The sequence below is a fragment of the Neopsephotus bourkii genome, unplaced genomic scaffold (genome assembly GCF_033783945.1).
Source record: "Neopsephotus bourkii isolate Nb327-2 ecotype Australia unplaced genomic scaffold, CSIRO-AGI_Nbou_v1 NB_318, whole genome shotgun sequence".
NCBI lineage: Eukaryota > Metazoa > Chordata > Aves > Psittaciformes > Psittacidae > Neopsephotus > Neopsephotus bourkii.
The window spans coordinates 1,725,518-1,741,756 of NW_026900826.1; the positions used below are offsets into that span (position 1 = coordinate 1,725,518).

The following is a 16,239-nucleotide window of genomic DNA, read 5'->3' on the forward strand; positions in this document are numbered from 1 at the left end:
CATTTTTGGGCCTTTCTGGCTCTGAAACAGCTGCCAGCTTCTTTCTGTAGGGTATTCTGTTTGTTTTGTTGAATTTTCACACTGTGCCATGAATGCAGGCTTTGCAGCACTAGGAGAATCATCAGTGGTAACAGTCTTGATAAAATGCAGAGGTGTTTTGGCTACCATAAGGCACTTGACGTAATGTAAAAATTGTATCTTTTAGCCAAATCCTCTCTGATCATTTCTGTCTTCAACTGCAAGGGGGATGGCTCATAACACCAAAATTATCAGGATTTATACCACCAAAAGATGGAGAATAAGAGAATGAAAGTAAGTCATCTGCAGCACTTGAGGATTCTGAGGGATTTTCAGAAGTACCTACTGAGCTCAAGAGCTCAGATCCAAGTTTTTGTTCTTTATTTGTTTTGTAAATTTTCTGTGTTGCTTACTTTAAAAGTCTAACAGGTAAAACAGCTTTTAGCAGCATGACATAGGCTAGAGAAAGTACAAGTCGTCTGTCTTTGCAAAAGGGAAAAAAACAACTGACCAGCTCGTGGTTACAGTTTTCAGCACTACAAACCACAGCAAGTATGGATCCCTTTCTCTCTTGGCAGAAGTTGTAGAGTAAGACATAAAGATCTAGGCAAAACAGAAAACATCTGGATATGCAGATTATTCTTCACAGTTTAAACCTTGTAAGGAGAGAGCAGCAGTAGACCCAGGCAATTCTGTGGTATGTATTTTTGGAAAGGCTTTTTAAAGTTACAGGGCAGCTGTATAGCATTGTAAGTAAAGAATGTAATTTATGTAGTTCCTGGCCATTCCTGTAATCACATTGGCCAAGCCTTCCTAGAGTGACTAGTGATTGTACGTCCTTTTTTTTAATGTACAACTTGAGAAAAATTAAGGCTTTTTCCAATAGCTTCCAAAAGTTAGCTTCTGGCTTTAGCTGCATTCATCTAGAACAGCAGTCCGCTTTCAGAGAGTTAATCACAGAATAGTTAGGGTTGGAAAGAACCTTAAGATCATAATTATAAAATCAGAAAAGCAATGAAGAATATCAAAATTCTAAAGGAGAAAGATACATTTCTGTGGAAATTCTCTTGGTGGAATAAGCCTAAATTATCATGAACAAATAATTTACTTGTTTCTGTGCAATGAATGTAATAAAAAAATCCCAGATTAAGTAATTTTAATATGCCAGTTAGAAATCGTTTCACACAAATGACACTGCTGTGGTGCTTAGCTATGCTCATCATACTAGCTGTGGGCTCTTCTGCTGGTAAGTTACAAATCTGATGTAACACGGGCAAACACATCAATTTTTTTCCTTCGTTATTTTGGTCCCTGGAACTGAAATGCTCCGATTAATTTTAATTTAATTTGGTAAAATCCTAACTGTGTACTCCTTTCTTTTGGGTTCTGTGGCTGGGTCTGTGCTACTGCCTGCAAGCCAGTGTCACGATACCCGGGCTAGCTCCGAGAGCAGCAGCTGTCTAGCCGTGAAAGCACAGAGCTCAGCAGAAATGAGAAACAGAGAATTTCCCTCTCCGTGTTGAGCTTCATGCTGCAATAGGCAGCTGCTAGCATCCATGCTAGTTTTATTTCAATGTAGCACAGGTAACTCCACGCTGCCGTGCAGATCTTACCAGTTCCCCACTTTTTTACTTGTTTTTCCTGATTTGGAACAGGATAGTTTTCTCCCAGCATATCTGAGAACAGCCCCCATCAATGCAATTCAAGCTGGATACCCTGAGTGAAGACACTTGCAATGGCTAGTTACTTCTGCAAAGGTCAGTTACCAGGCGCTATTGACTGACAACACCCAACACTGGGTAGTTACTGCACCTAAAAATAACGCAGATGGGAAGTTTTAAGGCTCTTCCTCTGTCAGTGGTGTCACAGAACAGGCAGTGCTGATAGCTTGCACTGGATCAAGAATTTGTAGCCCAGTATTTCTGATAATTCAGTGGACTGTAGTTTCTCTCTCCAGCTGAGACTCTGGAGACAGTTCTCACTTCTCACATACAGTCAGTAGCTGGGATGACCATGGTGGAATTGCCCTGCTGAGTGACCATCATAACTTATTCTGCTATGTGATCATTATGTGATACAATAAACTGAACGTAGCCTGTGAGTTACCTATGGGATTGGTTACCAAGAGAAGGAACAAAACCTGTATTGCTAAATTACTGTCAGGGTGTCCAATGGCTATCAGAGCTCCTCTGTGTGTTACCATAGAAACAGCATATGTATCCCATACGCAAAATAATCTGCAGATGTCCAGAAGTCTCCTGTTTGGATTTTAAGTTTGTAGTTTTCTGGCTCAGAGGCCATTCTGTCTTGCGTGCTGAAGAAATCAGACTAACCTAAATAATCATCTGTATCACAGTCTTACCAATTTACAAACCTGGTAAACGGATATTACAGCTTACAAAATCCACAGCAGTATAGAAGTAAGAAAGCGCATGGCAAATGGCATGATTGTTAAATTCCTATTTTCATAATAATCCAGACTTAGTTTATAAAAAAGAAAAGCCAGTTGCTGGTAAAGAACGAGTATTTTGTAACTTTAATTTTCAGGGGGTAAGGTATTCATTTTTTTCACCTTCAAGTCAAAACAATTTCTGTTTTCGTCAAGACTGAGAGATACTTGCTTCTAAAAGACAGTGAAATGATGTTTTTTGACCTCAGGCCTGAAAACACTTCTGGCACCCTGTGTTTCCCTTCTGGCAGGGCAGTAACGCTCTTGCTTGGGGCAGAGCTTCCTAAACCAAGTGCACTGTTCTCCAAGAAGAAGCACGAACTGTAGCAGATGAGCTGAAGTATGAAACTGGAATCATGAGGAGCTGCAACACAGCCACCTGTGACTTCGAGCTCACCTCATGCCATTTCTCAAACTCAGTTGATTCTGGCTAGAGGATATGAAACTGAGGAGGAATACAGGCAGAAGAGAAGGGAGAAAATGACACCCAGTGAATGTGGTTGGGAGTTTAGAAGGCTTGTTTCACTATGAACAGTTAAGGTACCCAGCTAAAAGAATGAGGTTTGTGCAGAGACAGAGGCTGAATAATGTGGGTAAAGCTCAGACACACAATGTGGAAAGCAGAAGTAGAGTGTTGGCCATTACAACAGCTCATACACCTTTTGAATGGTGAAATACTGTCCAACCTGATACCCTGGACAAACGTATGTTTCTAATAGAAAAAAAAATGCAATAGCATTTCACAATATGCCATTATGAGTTCAAGGCAACCTCAGAATGTCTAACAGTTTCTGCTGTTCCCACAGTGACAGTTCTGAAATGGTTAAGAAATACCCCGAAAGTACCAGTGTTCAAACAGAACAACTAAGATAATGTTTTAAGAAAACCAGTCATGACTTCTACAGCTTAAAAAAAGAAGAGCCAACAGTCTAACGTAACACTTGTGACGATGAGTCAGCCCAAAAGCAGAGTCTGTAATAAAGCCATAAACTGCAGCTTTCATCTGAAAACATTACACACATGTCAGTAGGGAAACAATTGACCATGTAATGTCCCTGCAGGAGATTAATTTTGTAATAAGAGACAAGAATACTTTCATTTTAAAATTGCAATAGCCAGCGATGTCATATTTTCTCATCAGTTCAAACAATATTCTCAATAGGCGATTACTCTTCCTTGTGGTCAGAACTTACAGGCAGATGTCTACCAGGCGATCCAGTTCAGGACAGCTGCACTCATACATCTCCCTGCAGCTGATATAGCTCTGGTTCATTAATTCTCCCAGCAGCTGGAGCGCATTGGCAGGTGCTTCGTTGCATATCTTCTTGAATTCCAGCACTCTCGCAGCCTCGCTGTACACATGCTTTGCACGCTGGTACAACTTAAAGGTGGATACTAAGCAAAATGAAAACACAAAGTATCACAGTTATCCATTAATATTCAATACAAAAGGAACATACAAAAGCATAGCAGAATTGTATTTTTTTAGTAATTCATACTCTATATTAGAACTCCCTGGGCTGAAAGTCTTCTGCAAAAGCTCACCTACATCTTCTTTCAAAGCCCTTTAGAGATCATCTAAATACAATGTACACATTTTTTTTCATGTTCATAACTTCATGCACATGCTTGTGTTACTTGCTGAATCATCAAAGAGACCCAGTCTCTCCTCTGACTTTGCAGAGGCAAGCCAGAAGTTCAACTTAGCAGTGACATGCACTGGGGCATTAATCTAAAGCTTTCAGGTCTCCAAATACCAGCAAAACTGAGTCATGAGATCACCAGAAAGGCCCCCAGCAGCAGGGTGCTGTGTGTGACTGCTCCAGGCTAAGTCCACATCAATTATCTAACTGTGCCAGTGGACCTTTTCTTGAAAAATCAACCACCAAACCACAGAAACATCAAACACTTCTTTCTGTCTTTGTTTCTTGCAGCCGAGGTTAACAAAACTGCTATTATCCCTGTTTCCTGGTGCATTCATAAGCAAGCCCTCTCAAATATTTTCACAGTGGTGCAGGCTCACCCTGACTGTAAATAACACTAGATTACAGGTACAGCACAGAGCACAGGTGCTGTCAGTTTGGTTTTCAGGGTTTATTTTTGGTGTGTATTACCAGCCGGAGTGTCAGTGCTGCCTGTGTGGAGGTGAAGAGATGTTGAGCCCACACAGGTATTGCTTAGTATTTACCTGCTGAGATCAAATGCAAGGATTTGGGCAAAAATACTTCAGTTGTGCCATGAAAAAGTAATTCATCTGGGAAGAGTGAGCATGGGGATACCATAGGGTGTGCCTGAACCTGCATGGCCATCAGAGTACAGACCTCTCCACCAAGCCTGAAGAGTGGGAAGGGGGATGGCTGTGGTTAAAGGCTCCTCAAGCTGCGCCTATTTACAGGAAGGTTTGGTTTGTGACTGATACCCAAGAACTGATGTGCCTTTCTCAAGCTCATGTTGCAGTTCATCATTTATGTTCTCCCAGTATAGTTCTGTTTGGTTTAGTACCATGGCTGCTATTGAGGAAGTATTGTTCACCAGAAGCATGTGTGACATAATTTAATTTATGATTAAATTGATTTGCTTGAGCTGTTTGGGCGGTAAATGTTAGATAAGAGCACTTTATTCTCTATGGGGGACACCCACGGCAGCATCTTGCCTTTTCATCACAGCACAGAGCATCTCTCATTTTCTTTCCACACACAAATTCTCCTTTAGAGCAAGGTTTCTTTCCTCATTTCAGTTCCTGGCCTCTTTTGCTTTCTGAAATGGCTGATGAAATACTCACATAGAGGTAAAAGAAGAGAGACAAGCCCTGTATTCAAAACAGAGCTCATGATCTGACCCAGACACATGGAGTTCCTACTTGATTGCTCTGTGGAGACAGCAAAGTTCTGGAACCACTTCTGATGACTTCAGCAATCTACAATTGCAAGTGTATGCAGAAATCTTCCTTGAAACACTGGAAATAAAACTGTGTCCACTACCAAGCCTCTTATATGTGTACTCCAGACTGCAACCCAAAAACTAAAACTTCATCAGCACCTGTATAATCCCTTATTTCTCCATTATCAAGTGTAATTCACAACTGTAAATGCTGAAAATATGGTGCTGAGACACAAGCAGTCTAAAATGATAAACACTGAACATAGCAGTGTTCTGCTACTGGTGATATTTATTTTGTAATCTGATACAGCCTGCTACTGAGAAGCCCTGTGTTGCTGTCTTTGAGCAGGCCTTCCGAGTGCATTTCAAGCTAGGACAGAAAAGAGAAAACTGAGTGCCCTCAAGAAACATCGCCTTGAGAGTATCACACGGGAAGAGCAGACTTTGGTTCCCATTTAGAGGTCTGTTTTACTCCACTGGATGTGTTGCTGCTGCAGTCATTTGCACTGTGTTTTGCAGAGCACTGCCTTGCTATTTTTGAATGTTGAAGAAAGGCAGCTTGGCCTATTTTTAAGGATGGTTTCTCTTTAAATTTTCTTTTCTTATAAGCCATTGTTTCAGAGCAAGGAGATTTCTAAATGTGCATTCGTTTAGGGAATATCTAACGTTGCGTGAGAGATTGCCATAGCTCACACTCTCTTGTAAATCACCATTGAACAGTAGTAACCCAAAGAATGAACTGAAAACATGTCTGGTTTCAATTGTCAGGCAACAGACTTGCCAAAGGCTGTGATTGATTCGGAGACCACCCTTTGGTAAAGCAATGCTCCACTGGCCAGATTACCTTCAGAACTGCTGGGGTTGTGTTGTGCTTGTCATGCTGGGAACTGGCAAACCCGAACGGGTGCTCCAGCAACTGGCTGCCAGCCAGAAGATCTGAGCCATGTCCTTGATGGCACTAGCTCCCTGGAGAGCACCCTGTGGAGGGGAGAACATGCTACCTTGACACCGGCTTTCTGTGGCTGCCAATCCTTTCAGGCAGTTCTTGAGCAAGAAAGTGCAGCTGTACATTATTTCCACACTCCTTTGTGGATGTTCACTGAATGTGTATCACTTAAAGGCTGGTATCGTTACCTTAGCTATTGGTTGGTTATCAGCTGTGTATTATTTCAGGAAATTCCACTTGTGTTTCAAAAGCCTTGTTTTATAGCTTGCTTTTCCTCTCTGGCAGTAGGCTCTTCAGGCAAAATTACTGTCAGCACAGCAAACACCTCTGTACTCCCTAAGTATTATTCTAAAATAATGAAATGGTTCACGTTTTTGGCTTTCAATGCTTAAATGTCTCTGGTAATAGAAAAACCTTCTTGTATCTCTTCTGTTTGGAGGAGAAGTCCAACTAACCATCTCTATATAATAAAAGATAGCATTGTATTTCCAAGAATTACACTTATATTGGAATCTCCTTGCTACATCACAGCCTGTATATTAGCTCCACGTAAGTAAAATCTGAACTAATAGGACATGCCAAAGAGCATACAATTAAAAAGGACTGAATTCTTAAGCCATACTTTGTCACAGTTAAAAGAAACACAACCAAAGTGCACACAACTGATTAGTTTATATCTGAGCTAAGGCAGGAGTGTGCTGAAAGAAGCAAACTGAAGCCCTCAAAGTAAACTTTCCAGTGTTGCACAGGACGGGGTTATATGGTCTCACCCTCTGTGGTATTCAAAGGAGGGCAAAAAAGCAGGGTGTAAGGAACCAATACCAGATTATTAAAAGCATATCAATCCTTAAACCTATTGTAGTGTATGGAAATTAGATACTTAATCTGTCTGAAAATGTGAGTCAAAGAATGGTTTGGGTTGGAAGGGACCTTAGGGATCATCTAATTCCAACTCCCTGCCAGGGGCACCTGGGGCTTGAAACTTTGGTTTCACTAGACCAGGTTGCTCCAAGCCCTGTCCAGCCTGGCCTTGAATACTGCCAGGGATGGGGTAGCCACAGCTTCTCTGGGCAATAAATATACTTTCCTAATCCAGTAAACTCTAAAGGCTTGGTTTCTCCCCCTTAAATTTATTTGTGAATTAGGGGGTATAGGTACCCTCAAATCCATCTTCTGTCAGTGAAAAAGGCAGATTAGGGAACCATTTATCCCTCATGAGACCTAGATTGCCCTGCGGTACCAGTCTCTCTGGTGATTAGAGAGGAACCTAAAAGCTCTGGTGTAATGAAAGTAGCTGGCTGCCACACTGAGGTAAGAGCAGTTGTTCTAGGGCATGGCTGAAGTATTGTTTTCTCTCTGAGTGGATCCGTATGATACCCAGTGGAGGTGCTCTGCTTGTTTAAAATGATGTAGTGCCATTTGGACTCATGGAGAGTTGTATTGGCTAGGATCTGGTCTCTGACCAGAATCACGCTCTCAAAAACTGTTCTTTGAAAATCGTTATGCATTTCCTCTCTGCCGTGTTCTGCATAGCTCACTGCCATGCAGGAATAAACCCTTTAACTTTAGACCTAGACACACACAGTCAGAATCTCAGGGTCTCTTTTGTCCCCTCCCCAAAAGAAGGTAGGGAGATAGGAATTTATTTTGTACGGTATCAGCTGCACACAGAAAAGGTTTCTCGTGTACTCAAGTGGTGGTGAGTAACACTGTTTAAGGATTGAAAGAGATACAGATCAGAAGAAATTAAAGTCCACCTGAAAAGTCAAAATGAGACCAAAGAAAATTTTAAGGAGGACAAGGAATCTTATACCTGGGCCTGCTCTTATTGACATTATATCACTGGGTTTTAACATGTTTCACCTGTATTCAGGAGCATCTAATCCACCTTCCAGGTCACAGCCTCTGTAACTGTGTTTCTGAAGTTTCAAAGAGGACACAATGAATCTTCTACAAGGAATCTCCTCCACTGTTACCTGCTTTGTATTACCAGCTCTCACCTATTTTTCGGAGCATGTCAGTAACTCTTGCTGACTCTGCCTAGCTTTGCTCTTCTGCAGAGGGTCTATAATGTTATCCACAAACAGGCAGATTCAGTTCACTTACAAACCACCGCATGCCCTTAAAAGAAACAGTGACATTTTCTAGTGCACTAATAGCTCACATTGCAGCAAGAGCTTTCCAAGTTGCTAAGATACAGCAAACTAACATTAATGAAAGGTTGTCCAAAATCCATAAAAAAATTTCTCAAAACCAAACAAAAATCCTGGGCCATTAGTCCCAAATAACTGTGGGTTAATTAAATATTACAGGAAAGTTTTACTGTGGGTTTTCAAATGTATGGTCATATTTTTAATTTTAGCTTTACAAAAAATGTGCAAACCTGTCCACTCCATTTACAGGGACTTTTTTTCTTTATAATTAAGCATTGTGGCTTCTCAGCAACTCATACTATTTGTTACAACTTCAACTTCAGCAGATTCCTTTCTTTAGAGGCTTCCTGTACAATTCTATCTGACCTTTAGCTAAAGACCAACCTCTTCAGGCTATATATTTTTTTCTAGTTGCTTTGGCAGCTAAAGATGTGTTTCAGTGTAGATTAATGAGCTACACATGGCTGATGGGACTGTTAGAAATTTACAACAGGAAAAACTCACCGATGCAAAATCATGTAGGGGACAGTTTCTACCACCATTACTCATGTGGAATAGTACCCTTCTCTGTTAGGCATCCTGCTGATTGAACATGATGAGGGTGAAGGTTTCTGGCTCATAATGTATATAAGAAAATGCTGCCAGATGGCTTTAATTTGAGCCAGATTGTGAACCCCCCACTTGAAGTGGGGAACAGTTACTCTGCTGGGACTGCTCAAGTAACTGTTTGCAATCTGGCTTTCTGAAAATAAACCAGGAGACGAGTCATTGCTGGATTCAGTGACCCATTTAGCAGACACCTGCTTTGAGATTATGGTAACTACTGGTTTAAAGTGATTTTTCATCCAGAGGAATCCTAGCTCCAGCAAGACTTTTGCAACTAACCTAGAGCAGTCAGTGCCTATGCCTAACCTGTGGCTCACCCCAAACGCTGGCAGCCTCCAGGTAGCTGTACGGGATCTGCTTAGAGCAGCCACCTCTCTGGGGCTCATCCCTAGTAAACCATGTTGTTATGGAAGGGGATGGTTGAGGCTGGAGTAGGCACCTAGACCTTCAAGCTGGGAAGTGCTCTAAGGTCTAATAGTTTGAAGGTAACTTCTGTTTATGTAATGCACACAACAGACCTTTATGTATCACCGAGCAGCCTGACAGAACATTTGAGAGTCCACCTTCACGTACGCCTGTCTGCGCAAATAGAGTGGAAACTGTTCTTGCCCTGAGCTCACCATTAATACAAATTATTTGGCAGTGGGAATGAAAGGCTACTCAAACACCACTCACTGAGGCTACAGCACAGATTTAGAGTTCTTTTTCCAGGGCAGAGATAGGAGAGCAGTTAAACAGCCAAATCCACACAGCAAATGGATGCCTGCTCCTCCCATGGCGATTTCATTCCCAGGTTCATATGTCAAAATTAGATTACAGTTTTATACATGAAAAGGAAAAATGGGTTTAAAAATATCTCATTTAAGAAGGAAAAAAACCACTCCATGGTTAAAGGAATACAGTGTTTTACAGAAGAATATCCTTTTGCGGTGAAGCTTATAAATACTTAATGTCCCACAGTCACCACACACTAAATGTTCTGTGAAGCACTCAAGTCCAAGCCAAAATTATGGCACAGTGCACCTTAGAAAGTAATAAATATTATTTTTCTAGAGATGTTCAGAAGCCACAAGTGCAATCCATGTGTAAACGTTTGCAAGGGAGATTGAAACTCGGGATTTTGAGTTGGCCAAGGAACTACTGCACAAAGTTTAGAGAGGCTTTATGCACTATCTGTACTTCTCCAGACCTGGGGAACAAGTGGCCTGTACAGTAGGGAACTGCAGAAATCCTCAAGTACTTGTCTATAAAAGGGATGCAGAGCTGGTCTGAGACTTACCCAAAACCTGTCCATGCCATTTTTCCTTGGGATGGGGAGCTTTAGAGTTGTACATTTATAAAATATTATATAAGTGTACAGTACCATGACTGGAGGAGTAGAGGAAGGGAAGCTAGGCTTAAGGCTAAAACAGTATTTATGTAGCATTTTCAGATCTTTAAACATGAGACAATACCAGTACAAAACACTATCTGTAGCAGTCACTGAGCTTTCAATAATACAAAAAATTAAAACTGCTGACAATTTACATTCAGCCACAGAGAAAACACAGAATCCAGTAAATCATCTAAACAGTAATTCTCATGCAAACACTTCACCCTTAATGTTATAAGATTTTATCAGAAAAGTTGATAAAATGGTAACAAAAAGTGATAAAAGGTATACAAAGGAAGAAAGATACTCTAAATGTTATGGTTCTTCATGTTGAACAAAGTGGTTCAACAGCATTCCGAAATTCTCTGCAGAGATTCTCTAGTTGTCAGTATGTTTCTCTCACATGAAGCAGCCAGGCATTGTCATTAAAATATAGTGGGAAAGTAGAGGGGAAATAGGAACAATATTTTTGTCAAACAGCCTCTAGTTTCCCAAAGACAACATAACATGTAATTGGTTTGGTGTGTAACAAAAACAGTGGATCTAGAGTCCTCCTTTCTGTGTCTTGTTTCTTTTTTGCATATAGTTTTACAGAAATCTGTTACTTAATTCTATATTGTACATGCAAAGAGACTTTGGCATAACCCATTTTAATTGGTCTTATCAACTGGAATCAGGGTCATGCAGGTTTAAGAGATTCTTTTCAGCAAACATCTGCAAGTGCTGTTCAGAGCCACAGTATGAAATTCCATTTGAGTTTCTCCTATAGCTTTTATGTTTAAATTTTTTATCCAGACTTTGGGTTTTGGGAAAAAAAACAAACAAAAAAACCCACCTATATAAACAATTCAATTCTACAGAACTGTAGAATTTTGTTTTATAAACCAGGTATAAGGATTATAAATATCTGTAAGTTAATAAGTCTCGCACTGATTCATGAAGGGAGAGTAAGGGGACAGCGTAGAAGATACACAACCTTGTAGCTTCCCATGAAAACACTGCAGTGTGCAGGTACATGGTTCGGTATATTCCTCATGTACATACAGCACAGAGTTACCATAACTCTTTCTACAGAGATAAAAGGCTGGATTAAGACATCATTTTCTATCCTGGTACCCTCTGGCAGTGTAATTAGGCAATAAGATAGTTGGATGCTCTCCGATACCACCAAGATCCAAAATATGTTTTAGATTCAGGACCTGATCTTGGTCAATATGTAGTTTACTATTGTTCCAGATATACAGATTATTTAAATATAAGCACAAGTACCCATAGATATGTTACTGGTTTATATGCATCAAATACATGTGTCCCTGAAAGTGGTCTTGGGAAGGAGTGGCAAGGATATAATTCACCTGCAAAACAGTGGAGGTATTAAGGTTACAGAATGGAAACAAGGAAGTAAGGGTTATTTTAAATTCTTAAAGAAAGATTCTGGTCAGAACTGGGAACCTGTTGTGAACGTAAATTAATTATTTCATAAATGCTCTATTATTCAGTAATATTAGCAACTCTACTATATGCATTCAGGATCCATTCCACGTGTGCCAGTGCTCATGATTATTCCATACGAGTGCATGGTATAATCATAAGCAGTAATCCATGGGAAATACTTTTTAAATAGTAAATTGTTCACATCTCCACCAGTGTCTTCCTTAAAGAAGAAATAGTACTGAGAGTGACAGAAACTTCTCTCTCTAGGAGAGACCTAGATGTCTTGCTACCCATAGCATGTCCTATGAAGTGATCATGTAGTTACCAATTCAAAAACAGAAACAAAAGCCCATCTATCCTGTTTTCTAACACCAGTTAAGGGAGAGCAAACAGGAGTCGTTTTAACGACGCTGTAACTATCCAAAGTGTCTGGCTTTATTAGAGCTATTGCCTAAAAAAGGAAGCCTAATTTAGACCTTTCCCTAGAATAAAACCTGGGTTATTTAGAGACAACTCTCAGTCAGCACAGGCTCATCTGAAACAATAAGTGATCTGCTACTTCTGCTATTTTAGAAACAGTTCAATCAAAATCCCAGTTTTGCTCCAAGTTAAAAACTAAAATGAAAATCATGATATCAGGTCTCTCCCTGGCCACCCAAAATTCTGGGGAAGTATTCTGGCAACACTTCGCTTGCACTACTTATTAATACATAAACTTTTTATGTAACACACACATCGCACACTAAACCCCACCACTCCATATATGCTTACCGTCTTGCGTGTTTTGACTCAGGATCTGAGAGCGGAGCTCCTCCAGGCTAATTCCCAGGCATTTACAAATTTCCTCTGCGCTGTAAGGCTCAGGATGTAATACCTCCTCGACAATGGTCAGCATTTCCTCCAGGCTAACTCCTAGCCTGCTTTGCACATCTTGGAGTCTCAACATTTTTTCCCAGTCCAAGCCTTTAGACTTTGAAAGAAGCTAAAATTCAGATAATAAAAGAGAAAATATTGAGCCTTCCTGTTTATTTAATTGTTCATAAGCACCATTAAGACCCATTTGCTCTTTTCACTCCTTACTTGGGAACCATCAGAAGCTATTTGCTTCTGTAGCAGTACACAGCAGATAATCATTATATTTATTTATAAAAGGTCTGTGAATGACAGATATTCTTCCCTCAAATCAGATGTTGCTGGTATTATTTGTGTGGTATCACATGAGTGATTTATCCTTTTCCATGGATGTTGTTATGTCAGAGCTCTTCCAGTTTTGCTTTACTGCAGTATATAAAATTTAACTACTTTTGGTGCCATCTAGTGACTTGCTAAGATTTATGTGAGGCTTAGTAGAGCAGAACAAACAAAATCCAATCAAAATCCTAATCATATGACTCTGTTGCTGTCTAAAACACAGTTTTGTATATTCAGTGGTAGAGGAAGAAGCACTCGTGGCAAATGCAGAAAGCAGGGGGAGAAAATATTCTTGTAAGGACTGCTTAAGTCACTTCTGGTCTGCTTTTCAAAGGCTTTGAATAGCTAGAACTCCATAGCATTTACGTAATTGTATTTTAGCTTGCTTACTGGTAAGTTAGAATAACAATTACGGCTTTCTTTGTTTTACTTAAATACTATCTCTTATGTTGGTGCGTGTTTGTGACACGTTCTTAAATCTGCTTCAAGGTGCTCAATGAATGGATTTTTTTCCCTCATACTTTAATCCTAATACTGAGCATCCTCTAGAGATTATTGCCAGTAGTGAGACATAACTAAGAATTTACAAATAAACTGGTTTATAAGGCAACGAAAAATTTTATACTTCTTAAAATAAATAATCCCATGTAGAAATCTGTCACAGGTATTGTCACATCTGTTCCTGTTTCTATATTTCAAGGGAGATGCTGTATCTTAGATGAAGTAACTGCTGGGCATTTACCGGCCAAATGTTCCAAATGGAAACTGACCCCATCAGGCCAGTGGGCAGGGCTTAGCTGGAAAGGTCTATCCTGCTTATAGCAGCACCTGGGAGTGTTACAAGCACCAGAAATGGTTTGTGAAAACAGTCTAGCTGCAGCGGCTCAAATTGTAAGGGACACAGATCAGAAATGGGAAAAACATCCCATCTGTTTAATGAACAGGAGTAATCCCAATACTGATCCCCCAGTTGGATATTTTCTTGATGATCTCTGACTGCGTGGATCAAAGGTGTGGACATCATGCAGCTGGCTCTTAACTGTCAGAACATAGCACCTGTATGCTTTATTGTTCAACACAGGCACACTGTAGAAGTGTTAGCAGCTGAGAGGAAAACAAGCTTAGTAAATGATAGCACAAATATAAATAAAATTTGACTAGGAGTACATATAGGAATACTTATATAGCAACATCTTTCTTACACTTGACATTTCTACATAAGAGCATCTTTCCGCATTTAACAAACATGAGTTGATTAACAATATGGCATTGCAGTTGCAGACATTCTTGGCAGTACTCTGTAGCTGACAGTGAAGCGAACCACACACAGTGAAGCAGGGGAGAGCACAGCATTCGCTAATGTTCGTGTTCATCCTGCAGCACCTACTGTGAGAGTTTTCTGAAGTGCAAGTTAATTTCCTTTGGAATAGTGAGTGTTCTGCAGAACATAAATGTCTTTAAACACACTATCAGAGTACAGGAAAGCACTTGGAGGCTACAAGAAGAATAGAGAAAGAAACAATCCTAATAATGAAAAGAATGATCATCCAGAAGGGAAGGAAAAGGAACAGAACCAGAGAAAGATAATACTGTGAGGATGATCAAGAGCTTACTTGCTGTAGGGTAGAGTAACATCAAAATATTCTACGTTAATGCCAGCAGGGATATGTTGTGTTGGCTGGCATCTTTACTTATATGGAGCTTCCTGCAAACAGTATGAAATTCTAGAATGACCTGAAGCAGAAAGGGGAAAAAAGTCCACTTACCAATGAGAATTTCTTTTAAAGCATTACTGCGAGGCCCAGCAGGTTATTTCATAGTTCCATTAGCGTAATGGTGCTTAAAAAACTTCCCTGCTTCCACTTACATACCTGCCCTCTTTCACCCCACTGTGACCTGTTCCTAAACACAGGGTTTCTTCCTGGCTCAGTGTATTTTTATAGTGTGTGCAGCTTTCCATCTGGGTAGCATATGTGTAAAAATAGGCAGGTGTATGTTGTTAGTTTCCTTAAAATCAAGCATCTGCTAAAGGCACTTCTTTGGAGATTGCATCATAGCTAGCAGGAGTGTTAAAAAACAATTATCTTTCCTTAACACCTTTTCAGTTTATTGCATGGAACCAATCATTGCAAGCAATTTAGAAAACTGTGATTCAATTCACAAAGCCTGGCCTATGGAGCAATAGTTCAAAACATTTTACAGCTCCATGTATTGTTCTAGTTTGCTTTTTGTTTAGAATAAATCTTCTGTGAAGGCTCCATAGTTCTTACCTAAAAAAAACTTCCAAAAGAAGCTCTTGCTAAAATACCTACTTAGTCGATTAACTCTCCTAAATTAGAGGCTTATCAGTTACACCAGAACCAACACACAGACACGTCCTTATCTTTCTTAATGGTGTAAGAATCTGTTAATGAACTTCAGTGACAGCTTTAACCCTGGTCATTGGTGCTATTATTCGTGCTATATCTTACATACACCTACAATGCAGCTATGTTCTTTACACTTGTGCTTAAAGCCCATTTAAAAAGTCATTTGAAGTTTAGCTTCCATCCTCAAAAGATATCTCAACATGATATTTTATATTACATTTTGTCAGTATCTGAGCACCTTAACTCTTTTCTTTCAGCATTAACTCCAGTAATTTTTCATAGAATTATGATGCCACCAGATGTTCAAAGTACTTTTGAGTACTGCTTCAATTCTGGGTGTTTTGTGGCAAGGAGTGCCATGCTGCAGTGTTTAAAACTTCCATCTAGGCTTTGTGACCCAATCCTGTTCTTTCACACAGCACACTATTTTGGGTATAACTGCACTGAAGCTTTATGCTTGCTCCTCACTTAATCTAATCAAAGGAAAATTCACCATATTCCTGTAACAAATTCAAATAAAACACTGTACCTGCATATTCTTAACTGTATCATCTACAGAATCCAGAACTAAAGTGGAACTTAATTTTTTCATGTTCAGACTCCGTTCATTTTAGAGCTAATTGCAAGCTGTAAACTGGCAGCACAATCTAAATGTTGGGGTTTGATTCAAGCCTGGTTTTAAAGTTTGCACTGACATACATGCTGCTATTCAGTATTTCCAATATTACTTCCAGGCCTCCAACTAGCAGCTTTGATGTCTTCTAAATCCTAGAAAATACACATCTATTGCCATATATAAACGTGTGACCACACTGGTTGCT

At 39.9% G+C, this 16,239-nt stretch overlaps 1 protein-coding gene and 1 long non-coding RNA gene across 2 annotated transcripts in view; one reads left to right on the forward strand and one right to left on the reverse strand.

Moving 5' to 3' along the window:
- LOC133209047 (uncharacterized) overlaps nucleotides 1-16,239 on the forward strand; it is a 110,655-nt gene that overhangs the window by 75,297 nt on the left and 19,119 nt on the right. The window lies entirely within an intron of this gene.
- Nucleotides 1-16,239, reverse strand: part of GALK2 (galactokinase 2) — a 47,233-nt gene that overhangs the window by 2,912 nt on the left and 28,082 nt on the right. Inside the window, exons 8-9 of the mRNA XM_061347363.1 lie at nucleotides 12,630-12,840; nucleotides 3,661-3,862 (exon numbers count right to left, since the gene is read on the reverse strand). Coding sequence (XP_061203347.1) covers nucleotides 3,661-3,862; nucleotides 12,630-12,840 — 413 coding nt within the window. The remainder of the gene's footprint in view (nucleotides 1-3,660; nucleotides 3,863-12,629; nucleotides 12,841-16,239) is intronic.